Source organism: Silene latifolia, chromosome Y (assembly GCF_048544455.1).
Source record: "Silene latifolia isolate original U9 population chromosome Y, ASM4854445v1, whole genome shotgun sequence".
Lineage (NCBI taxonomy): Eukaryota > Viridiplantae > Streptophyta > Magnoliopsida > Caryophyllales > Caryophyllaceae > Silene > Silene latifolia.
The window spans coordinates 337,529,769-337,542,002 of NC_133538.1; the positions used below are offsets into that span (position 1 = coordinate 337,529,769).

Consider the following 12,234-nt stretch of genomic DNA (forward strand, 5'->3'; position numbering starts at 1 on the left):
ACTTTACCAAAACAGCAACACAGACCAAACTGTATATTGAAATGTTCCCAATTTTTTTGATACAAGTTCTACACTTCAATATCTAAACTTTCATCTCTAATAGTCATTCCCCAATTCTGCACCGATTATTAATTAAAATCCCGCAAATTTACTGCAATTTCAGCGACAATAACAATTCAATTAACCATGTTCTTAGTTCATACAACAAATCTCAATTTCGTCCTAGTCAAATCCTAAACAAAATTAACAATTAAAAACCATAAAATATAAGACTATTTCATATTTGTTATACCTTACTTAACATCATTAACAAAATAATCACAAAAGCCCTTTCATTGCATAGTTCATACAAATCATAACAACATTCAAAAATCAATGCTATTGCATGCTTTTTGTGGATGAATACAACTCTAACAAACTACAATTAACATATATAACAAATAAATTATGATAAACTTACTAATTTAGATAAGATTGAAAGCAAGAATTGAGAAGAAACGATTAATTATGTTCTGATTTCCTCTTCTTTTCCCCATGTCTTTTTGATGATGAGAATGTGTGTTTTTCTTAAACAATCAGTAAAGCCTTTGCTAAAGACACGTTATGTGTCGACTCATTGCTTTTTTTTTCTTTTTTGTTTTTTTAAATTTTTTCTTACGAGTCTTGCTAATAGAAAACGTTTTTTTTTTCAATCCGAGTTAACAACTTAGTTACGTCTCTTATATTAATAAGTCGGTCTCATCTAATATACTAAAATTATCTTATTTTATTATTTATATAATCGTAACTTAGACCATTAAATTATCGACTCATTTACTAATTATTATATTAATCATTACCAAATTATTCGGGTGTTATAACCTTACCCCATTAAAACAAACTTCGTCCCCGAAGTTTTTTTTGTAATTTCCTGTTTAATGATTAACAATTTAACTAACAAATCGGGAGTGTTACTAACACGAGGTAAATCGTGCCGGTGATTACAGTCCAAAAGTAGATTTATTACACTGGAGGTTAATTATAACTAAAATTAACCAAAATAATTTAAGACGATAATTACATATTTTCGTACTTGGAAAGTCCAAATTACAAAATTAAACCGAAAAGTTCATTTGAAATCTATCCTGCGGAAACGTGAAATATAAAAAAAGTCTAGTAACGTGACCAAAATATTTCTAATAGTCGTAGAAACGTCACTCTCCATCCCGTTCGGCCAAGCCATTATCCAAGAAAAAGAATCATTGAACCTGTGCAACAAAATTTAACACTGCTCCCCAGTATGGCTGGAAATACCATATGGTTCATAACAGACCCACCAAATATATAAATAGCTGGGTGGACACACAAAAATCGAAAAATATCAAGCAACCGTGGTTGAGTAAGGAAAATCAAGTCTCGTTACAAATATTTAGTATATAAAGCAAACTAGTATACTTGTAACTAAAATGTTCAATACCAACAACTTAAAATTTTAAACCACTTTACCGTTTCTAAATCACTTTTAAAAAAAAATGTTCCACCAACCAATCATTTATCAAGATATCCGGGTAGAGGAAAATAAAAGGTTTAGTCAACCAAGTTTCGAACCAAGGATAACCTCCCCAACTATATAATTACCTGGTCAAAAGTCTTGAGCGTGCACGCCCCTCAAAGAGCTTACCTCAAAGAGGAGGATCAGAAGACGGGGTCTCGATCAACTAACCCTAACTGGACACCTGTATAGGAGTTCTTGTCCATGAAAACATCCTACCCCTCTACCTCATGAAATCCATCAATAGAATAAAACTTGATTTCCAAGCTTAAAACCATTTCATATCCATCAATAGCAAGATGATCCAAGAATATAAATAAGAAATAATTTTTCAAAACCAGTCAGAATAATTTTTACCAACCATTTTAAAACTCAAAAGACGGCTCCATTTTTAAATGACCCACTTTTCCCAATAATTCGCCATTACTCAAATCTAATCTTTGTATCTTTTCTTCTCCCCCTTCCACTCATTTACTTTGATTAATCATTATTGTTATGAGCGCAGTAGATATTTTTTCCCCAACAGTTGACTATCTACTTACTAAACAGAGTAGACTTTGATTCATTCCTCAAACAGGCTATCCGTGAACAATTTTAAAGTCTGTTGTGTTTAACGCGTTTATACTTTCCTCTATTCCCGGGTAACTATTACTTCATCCATCTCAATCATTTATTCTATTCTTTTATTATTTGTGAACAATCAGTATTATAGCGCAGCCAAGTTTAATAATGCAAATTCAGCATTGTAATTGATTTCAATAATTTGTTACTCTACTTCTACTAAATTATACTCCATCTAGGTTACATAATAATACTCGTTCAGACTCAATCATTTATTTAATTAGGTTATTTTAATAAAAGATAAATAAATGCTTGGGACGGAGGAAGTACATATATTGATAATTGATTGTTAGGCATGGTTGTACAATAGAGTTGGACCATCCAATTTATGATTGAAAGAAGTTAACTTGCAGATATCATTAAACCACATATTTGAAACAGCAAAACATTGAGAAACCTCTTCAGAATTCTATTGTTCAAATTGGATATTTGCTCTGTAAGAAAAACAGTCACCGTCTCACCGGCTGCCAACTTGAGAACTATACCTACCATTTGCTAATTCTAGGCAACAAACCAACATTATATAAAATCAGCCAAATACAAACCATGCTAATCCTTTACAATGATAGTTGAGCTGGACGTATTGAAGAAGATTAGGAAAAACGACAGCCAGGTTGTCTTTCTTTGCCCATCTCAGCACTCTCGAACCATGGTAACCAACCATAGCTCCTTGCAGCTCCAGATACACAAGTCGATTTTTGTTGACACAAATGACAGGAAGAAGATAATTGAAATGTGATGAATTGTGTGTGTTGATATTGATAGGAACTTGGTTTATATACTAAATACATTAGCGAGAAAACAAGAAAACCTAGCTGTTAGTTCCTAGTTTAGACGACTCAAATATAGGAACAAAATATCTACACAATATGTTAGTTATTTGGTAAAAGATTGCAACCAACTAATATGCTAAGTAATATACTAAATAATATACTAACACCCCCCCTCAAGTGGGAGCATGGAGGTTCGAAATGCCCAAACTTGTCGAGAATTGTATAAAATTGAGTTCATCCAAGAGCCTTTGTGAGAATATCGGCAAGTTGACAGGTGGTATTGATATACAATGGATCAAGAGTGCCTTTGAGAATTTCGTCACGAACAAAATGACAGTCAATTTCAATATGTTTCGTATGTTCGTGGAAGATGGGATTATTGGCGATATGCAACGCAGCTTAGCTATCACAATGCAGCGGAACTGGTTTTGAGTGATCAATGCCTAAGCTGCGAAGAAGCCCTTTAAGCCAAAGAATTTCACAAGTAACAGACGCCATGGCACGATACTCGGATTCAGCGGAAGATAGAGACACAGTGGCTTGTTGTTTTGTCTTCCAAGAAATCGGAGACCCACCAAGAAAAATATAATAGGCTGTCAGCGATCGACGAGTAGTTTTACAACCACCCCAATCAGCATCACAATAAGCTTCCAATTCCAAAGGCGCATTAGCACGTAAAAGAATACCTTGCCCCGGTTGTCCTTTTAAATACCGTAGTACACGGAGAACAGCATTCCAGTGACTTTGAGAAGGCGCTTTCATAAACCGAGAGAGAAGATGAACCACATAGCTAATCTCGGGTCGAGTGAGGGTAAGATAAATAAGCTTGCCCACTAGGCGACGGTATTTAGTAGGATCAGAAAATAGCGATGTCAAAGAGGACTCCAAATCATGCTTCTCATCCATAGAACAAAGGGGCTGGCGGTTTGACCCGAGAAGACCCGTCTCACTTAGCAAATCAAGAGTATACTTACGTTGACACAGAAAAATACCAGTCGAATTACGTGCGACCTCAAGACCCAAAAAATATTTGAGCTTACCCAAATCCTTCATACGAAAACATGTATTCAAATAAGCTTTAAACTTATGAATGGCTTCACCATCGTTTCCAGCAATGACCAAATCATCGACATATACAAGAATGTTAATAACAATTTCTCCTTTACGATAAATAAACAATGAATGATCAGATGGACTATAGGCAAAACCATAAGAATGTAAGGCTTGAGCAAGTTTAGCATACCAACAACGAGGCGCTTGACGAAGACCATATAAAGATTTACGGAGACGACAAACCTTGCCTTGTAAACCTTGACCGAAACCAGGAGGAAATCGCATGTAAACTTCCTCGACCAAATCACCATGAAGAAACGCATTATGTACGTCCATTTGATGTAGTTCCCAATTGTTGATAGCAGCAATAGTAAGAAAAGCTCGAACAGTGACCATTTTAACAGTCGGAGCAAAAGTTTCGACAAAATCAACCCCTTCAATTTGATGATTACCAAAAGTGACAAGACGAGCTTTAAAACGTTCAATGGTCCCGTCAGAGTTCCGTTTTATTTTATAGACCCACATACACCCGAGTGCCTTCTTATCAGCGGGTAATTCTTCGATGGTCCATGTATGATTGGCCTCTAACGCGTCAATTTCCGCTTCCATAGCCTGTTTCCAGCGTGGATCATGAATTGCTTCCTTAAAGGAAGTCGGTTCGACGTCGGTAGTGATAGCTGCAAGATATCTTTGATGGGCATCAGAAAACTTAGCATAATTTATGTAATTACCAATAGAATACGGAGTACCTGAGACGGGCATTGATGTGGGCGCGGATGGAGTAGAAGAAACCGGAGAAAATGTGGTGTTAATGTGGTTACGTAGTGCTTCCCATCGAACAAAGTCCTTGTGATTAGTATTGTCGAATTTGATACGCTTTCCGCGTCCCATTTCATCCACGTGATCAGTGGTGTCCAAAAGGATATCATGCTCATTTGAAACCTCCTGTTCAAGCTCACTAGAAACATCATCCTGTTCAATTACAATAGGAACATCATCTTGTTCAATTGAGGAACGACCATCACCGTCAGCTTGGTCATCATTAGACTCATTTATCGAAACACACCCCCCCTCACTGCGAGAACCAGCATGTTCGGGAGAGGAGAATTCAGGGCCAGAAGTTGAGCTAGGCACGACAGAAGACGGGGGCACAAAACCCATGTCATTAGGGTCATCAAAAACCGCGTCGTCTTGTGATAGCTCAATTGTTTCAGCAAACGGAAAATTACTTTCAACAAAACGAACATCACGAGACTAAAAATATTGTCCTATTTCAAGATCATATAAATGAGAACCCTTTTTACCAAATGGATACCCAAGAAAAACACATCTCCGACTACGAGAGTCAAATTTATCGGAAGGATGAGCATTTTTGGCAAAGCATAAACACCCAAAAACCCGAATTAAGCTAAGGTCGGGAACTTGGCCAAACAATAATTCAAAAGGAGTTTTATGCTGCAAAAGCCGAGTGGGGGTTCGATTAATCAGAAACGCAACAGTTAAAACACACTCACCCCAAAAATCGACAGGTAAGGAACTCTGAAAACGCAATGCTCGAGCAACATTGAGTATGTGCCTATGTTTGCGCTCAACTCGAGCATTTTGTTGAGGGGTTTTGACCATAGAGGTTTGGTGTATTATCCCATGCTCTTTAAACTACGAGACCAGACCCCGTAATTCGGTCCCACTCTGTAATTTTTTTACACGAGCATTAAATTGTTGATCAATTAAGGCAAAAAATTCAAGCATGAGACGAGGGACTTCATCCTTAGTTTTCATGAGAAACACCCACACACAACGGGAAAAATCATCGACTATCGTCAAAAAATAACGGGAATTGCATGCACGATTCGGTGCATAGGGCCCCCAAACATCACAGTGAATCAATTCAAATAAACTAGCAGCTTTATTATCACTCAAATGAAATGAAGTACGAGTTTGTTTGGCACGCAAGGAAATATCACAATGTTCGGGAATAAAATTGCTATTAAAACGAGAAATAGAAGGGAGATGCTCCAAAAGTCGATGAGCAGGATGCCCCATACGCTGATGCCAAAGGTCCACAGTAGCCGCACTATTAACCACATTAACACGAGCCGGTTCCTTCATCGTCAAGTAATAGAGCCCATCCACGAGTCCACCCACACCAATCGTCGTCAGCGCATGGTCCTGTATCACACATTGCAAATTAGTTAAATTAATATGTAAAGATTGAGAAGCGAGAAGCTGCGAGACGGATAACAAATTGCATTGGAATGACGGAACCAGAAGAACATTATATAGAGCAAGATGAGCATTGAGTGTTATTGTTCCGGCTTTGTGAGCAACCAAATTCATACCATTAGGCAACCCAATATTAATAGTACTAATAGGATAATAATAATCAAACAACTTTGCGTCACCGCAAACATGAGTCGATGCACCTGTGTCAAGGATCCACCGAATAGAAGACTCACCACTTAGGCGCACCATATTAGTGGCAACCGAAGGCTCACCTGTCACGGAATTGGTCTTGGCCGAGGCAGATGAAGCCGAGCCATCACCAGAGCTAGTGCGAGCCGGACCACGATCATTCGGGTATCCATGTTTCATGTAGCACCTGCTTTCGGTATGCCCATCTTTTCCGCAATAGGTGCATGTGAAACGAGGACGCCCACTGTTGGATTGTTGTGGCGACTTCCCATTGTTTCCATCACGAACAGCAAGGGCCATTGCAGCAGCGTTCTCTTCCCGAGCCCGAGTCAGATTACGGACTTCCTCCTCTTGTACCAGCCTGGAATAAACCAATTCAATTTGTGGAAAAGGTTTAGTGCCCAGAAGTTGAGAACGAACACCCGCATATCCCGAGTCTAGCCCCATAAGGAAACCACAGGCCTGATCAGCCTCACGCCGTTTACGCAAACGTGCAGGACAAGCGGAGCACTGACAGACAGGTAAAGCATCAAAATCATCCATATCATCCCATAATTTCTTGATGCGACCATAATAATCCATTATGGTCTCTCCGGGTCTTTGTTTACACTCGGATAAATCACATTGAATCTGATAAATTTTGATATCATTAGCAACAGTGGAACGCAAACGAATGTCTTCCCACAATTCGCGAGCCGTTTCACGATAAGAAATAGAAGATCGAACCCGGGATTCGATCGTATTAAAAATCCAAGCAACAATCAAATAATTCACAGCCTTCCATTCTTCCAATTCAATGGAATCAGAAGGCTCTTTAAGGGTACCATCGATAAAACCCAACTTTCTCTTAGCACCTAACGCAACCTGGAAACCTTTAGCCCATTCTTCATAGTTCGGTCCAACGAGGATTACGTGAGTAATTTTTGCCCCCGTACCGTCCTGATGAGAAAGTGCATAAACAGGATTTTGTGTAGATGAAGAGGAAATGATTTGAGTATCCGCACCTTTCTTATCGTCAAACATGGTGACTACAAAAGATAGGTGAAGACGAGGAAAGAAAAAAGGAAAAGAAAATCGAAAAAAAAATGAAGACAGGAATGCAACCTGTGCTCACGATACCATGTTGACACAAATGACAGGAAGAAGATAATTGGAATGTGATGAATTGTGTGTGTTGATATTGATAGGAACTTGGTTTATATACTAAATACAATAGCGAGAAAACAGGAAAACCTAGCTGTTAGTTCCTAGTTTAGACGACTCAAATATAGGAACAAAATATCTACACAATATGTTAGTTATTTGTTCAAAGATTGCAACCAAATAATATGCTAAGTAATATACTAAATAATATACTAACAATTTTGTGTATCTTGTAATACTAGCTTGTGTATCTACGGTCATATATTATGCAACCACCACTCACCACATCACGATCACCACCACTAACCAACCCTACCCACGAGTAACAGCTGACCCATCACGCAATGTCGTCCACTAACCTCATCTATAAACCATCGCCACCAATATCAGCACTGACCCCTCCATGCAACCCACATGTGACTACCCTACAGCGTAGCCGTACCCCAATTACTTTCTTTCTTCATAAAACTCGATTTAAATGTTAGATCTACCAAAAACGGAGTAAGATTTCAAAACTTTATTTGATCCAGCGAGGTTATTGCGAAATATGGAGCTGGATAATGGTCTCCGTCGACGTTTTCGTCGCCGACGAAGTTGACGAATAAAGCTGGCGGTTGGTCGGGTCTGTCGGCGTAGATATCAACAGTAGAATCGTCAAGTTTCGACATATCTTATGATGGTCGGAAGCTGCGACGAGTGATGGTGGTGGTGGAGTATAAGGACAAGGGAGAAGGGAGTTGGGATAGTGAGTAAGGTGAAGGAATGTGAAGGTACGGGTGAGATATGTTATTGGACAGCTTGGTCTCTTAAATGAGTTCGTACATTTCGTACTGAACTCAAGTTTGTACGGGATCTCGCATATATATATATATATATATATATATATATATATATATATATATATATATATATATATATATATATATATATATATATATATAGAAATTGAAACATGTGAGGCACCCTTCTTAGGGTGAGGCAGCTGTACCCATCCTAAACCATTGGATTAAACAACTACAAGTGCCTCAGATGTTGACACGTGTCACCTTATATAACCCCAACAAACTCCAAATTCTCGCTTCAAACATTTACTCTGTCACATTTACTCCCTTCACTTTCTCTCTTCAAGTCGTCTAATACAATGAGCTCCGTCTTCGCCATTCACTCAGATTTCGACGCCATTACCACTGAGCTTCCGTTCCGCCATTACCACTGAACTTTCTGGACCTCCGTTATCATCCAGAAGTTAGGCAATTTCGATCACCTCATTTTAATTTCAATTTACTTAGATTTTCACCTCCATTATCATTCCTTATTTTTCACCCTAATTTTCAATCGACTTATTTATTCCTTAATTTATCGCTGTTCTTATGCAGGTTTTGATTGGTTTCTGAGCATAGTCGAGCACATTAGGAACACATGAAATCTATTGAAGTCGATTTCTCCTCTTATTCAAATGTTCCTTTCCGTTATGATCGATTTCAGTTGATTCAATAGTTTTCATTTCAATTCATCGGTACTTTTCATTTTTTCTTCTCTGACTCATCTCGTTTTTGCCGTTATCACTATACTTTCATTACTTATTAATTGTTTTAATGCAGGTTTAAATCGTTCTTGATCATAATCGAGCAGCGTATGAACTCATAAAATCAATTGACGTCGATTTCTCCGCTTCTTTGTAAGGTCCTTCCCTTTTATTTCTATTTTGCTCACTGATTTACTTGATTTTGTGTGTTTTCGATTCGAGCTTGTTTTTTCTAGTTCCTTTTCTTCATCTCTTCACTTTCTATCCGTAGTCTCTTCTGTTTAATGTTTTCTTCCATAATTTTAGCTAGTTTAAGATGTGTATAGCATTATTATGATGATTTTTGATACTCTTTCATTTTGTGTTTATTTGCTGAAATTGTTGTAAAACTTGTGCTTCATGCTGAAAATTGCTGTAAAAGTGATGTTTATCTCTGATATATGCTGTAAAATAGATGCTTACTTGCTGAAATTGCTGTAAGAATGTGGTTACTTGTTGAAAGTGCTGTAAATTAGATGTTTACTTACTGAAACTGCTGTAAAAATGTTGTTTTATGTTGAAAAATTGTTGTAAAAATGATTGAAAAATGTTGAAATATGGTGGTTTACTTTCTGAAATTGTTATTAAAGTGAGGTATATTGCCGAAATAAGATGTAAAATGATGTTCAGTTGCTTAGATTGCTGTAAAAGTCATGTTTATATTGCTGAAAAATCCTAATAGATGCGGGAAGAAATATTAAGTGTATCAAATATTCCATATGTGAACTGGAGTAGCTTTTTCGCAGCTGATAAGTTAAGGATTCTTGAGATATTTGCAACCAATTATAAAGTGAATCAGCTATTTGCAATTGTCAGTCTGTTCTTTATCTTTTAGGTTTCGGTATTATAGCTTTTGCTTGGGGGTGCAATCTCAGTAGAGTCATCGGACACCCTTTTTTTTTCTTTTGCATCGAACTCACTTTGTTGTTGATGTTGATGTTGTTGTTGACGGATGTATTGTTGCAAAGATTAATCTACAATAGGCCTATAGGAACTTAGCAAGCAACTAACTTTGACATGAAATTTATTTCAGTAGGTCGGCTTTATAAGATCTTGGGGTTTGTCCTTATTTCTTGTTTTTTTTTGTCTTGGTAGTTGTTCATTTACAGAGTTATACATGCTTTATAAGCAGCATTTAGTGTGCATATAATAGATTACTGCTTAAAAATCAAGCGTCTGTCAACTTCTCAGTTTGTAATAACTGAATCATCTGAATAATCTTTTAGTCGTGAGATGTGGAAACTAGTATTGAGCTATGCTTGATCACCTGGTGTCAAAGTTATTGTCAAGGTTGATGGGGTTTCATTGGTAGAATTTGTGGTAGTGTGAAGAATAGACCAAAAGTAGATTACCTTCATTTGCCTGATTATCGGCAAGCCATAGGTTTCTATTTATATGTATAACCAGGTTTTTTACTTGAAAAGTTTTGTTAGTCTACTGAGGTTTTATTTTGGAAAGCTAATATAATGATTCTTGTCTGGTGTTGGTAGATATGAAGGTCTTTTAGACATCACCCTAGACTAGAAACTAAAAATGTTGGGTACTCCGTATATACTCTTATGTCTAAGTACGAGATATTTTAAGCCTTTCTTTCGAGTCCTGTTCCTTGCTTGTCTGTGGGATTTGAATTGGACTCATGTCATTCTTAGCACATCCTTTATTATTTTAGAATCTATTGCACTTAATATGGTTGGCCCTGATAGATGTTTTGTGTTATTCTAATGATAGAGAAAATATTGCCGATTGTTAAGAATCAGCATTTACTACTCTGTACCTTGCTTATCTGCAATGCTGCCGCCATGGAGGTAAATTCTTCCAGGAATGCAATAATATTCCATCATTCTAATAATGTATGTAGGTTATGATTGTGCGATCTTTTTTCAGACACTCCCAATTTTCCTGGATAGTTTGGTTACAGCTTGGGGTGCCATCCTTATTTCAGTGACATTAATACTTTTGTTTGGCGAGGTCAGTGGATAAGTTCTTGCTGTGCTAAATCGTTTTGATTCTTGTTCATAAAAGGTTTATTCCCTTCATCCCAATCATTTGTTTATCTTTGATTACAATACCTCACAAATATTAAAGAAGGTAAACAAATGATTGGGACGGAGGGAGTGTTTGTTTCACCTAATGCCTAACATATCCTTTCTCCATTATCTATGTTTTCAATGGTGAATGTTGTAGACTCTTAGAGCCGAGTTTGCTTTGCGATATACACAGTAATAATTTAAAAAAGTTCTAGTCCGGTTGAGTACATGAACATATTACTTTGCTGAAGTATTGAAGTTGTTTTTCTTGTGTCATCACAATCAGTCTATTCTCGCTATTCCATAATTTGCTTATGTTCTTTGGACTTGCAGATTATACCGCAATCACTTTGTTCTCGCTATGGTTTGGCGATTGGTGCAACAGTTGCTCCTTTTGTTGTGTACTTGTTTGGATTTGTTTTCCTATTGCCTACCCCATAAGTAAGATGGGAGCTTACTTATATCCTTGTTGTGCACTCGCTTTTGTCTTGAATGTGATATGGCCTTTCTTGAATATTTTCCTTTGTGTGGCCTATAATATTTATTGATTATATGTACTTTGATTGGTTCACAGCTGCTGGATTTAGTTCTATGGCATGGACACAAAGCTCTTTTCCGCAGGGCTGAGCTGAAGACACTTGTGAATCCGCAGTAGTTGCATAGCACCAGGAAAAATATTGAAGGTGTCAAGTACATTTTGAAACAAAAAGGCGGATATTATTGGCTCAAGGTAGGTAGCCTTTTTGGCTCAATCTAGTTTGACTTGAGAGCATATAATAAGAGCTGGTATTTTATTTGAATCAATTTCCTGAATCCCAGCAAAAGTGGTAGTCTAGGTTAATGCTAGTAGGAATACAATTACTCCGTATTATTTTTCAACTACTCCTATTATCTAGACTTTTTGTCATAAATTGTATCCATATAGTTTAAGATTAGGCTATCTTATTTACTTGTCCCAGTGTGAGAGCAAGCCTTGGTACTAACTGTGAAACCGAGTCTGAAGGGAGTTGTGTCGGAATGTTAGTGTTTGACAAGCGACACAAATCCAAAGTGAAATGTCGAAGAGACGTAGTCGTGATGAAATTATAATTGAAGTGAGCCAAATTAGGA

General features: G+C 37.3%; 1 protein-coding gene across 1 annotated transcript; it reads right to left on the bottom strand.

Moving 5' to 3' along the window:
* Positions 1-3,324: 3,324 nt before the first annotated feature.
* Positions 3,325-7,413, bottom strand: LOC141631459 (uncharacterized). Its single transcript, XM_074444126.1, has 3 exons — positions 6,244-7,413; positions 5,851-6,147; positions 3,325-5,232 (listed from the first exon to the last, which is right to left on the bottom strand). The coding sequence occupies exons 1-3, from the start codon at positions 7,411-7,413 to the stop codon at positions 3,325-3,327; spliced, it is 3,375 nt and encodes a 1,124-aa protein (XP_074300227.1).
* Positions 7,414-12,234: the final 4,821 nt, after the last annotated feature.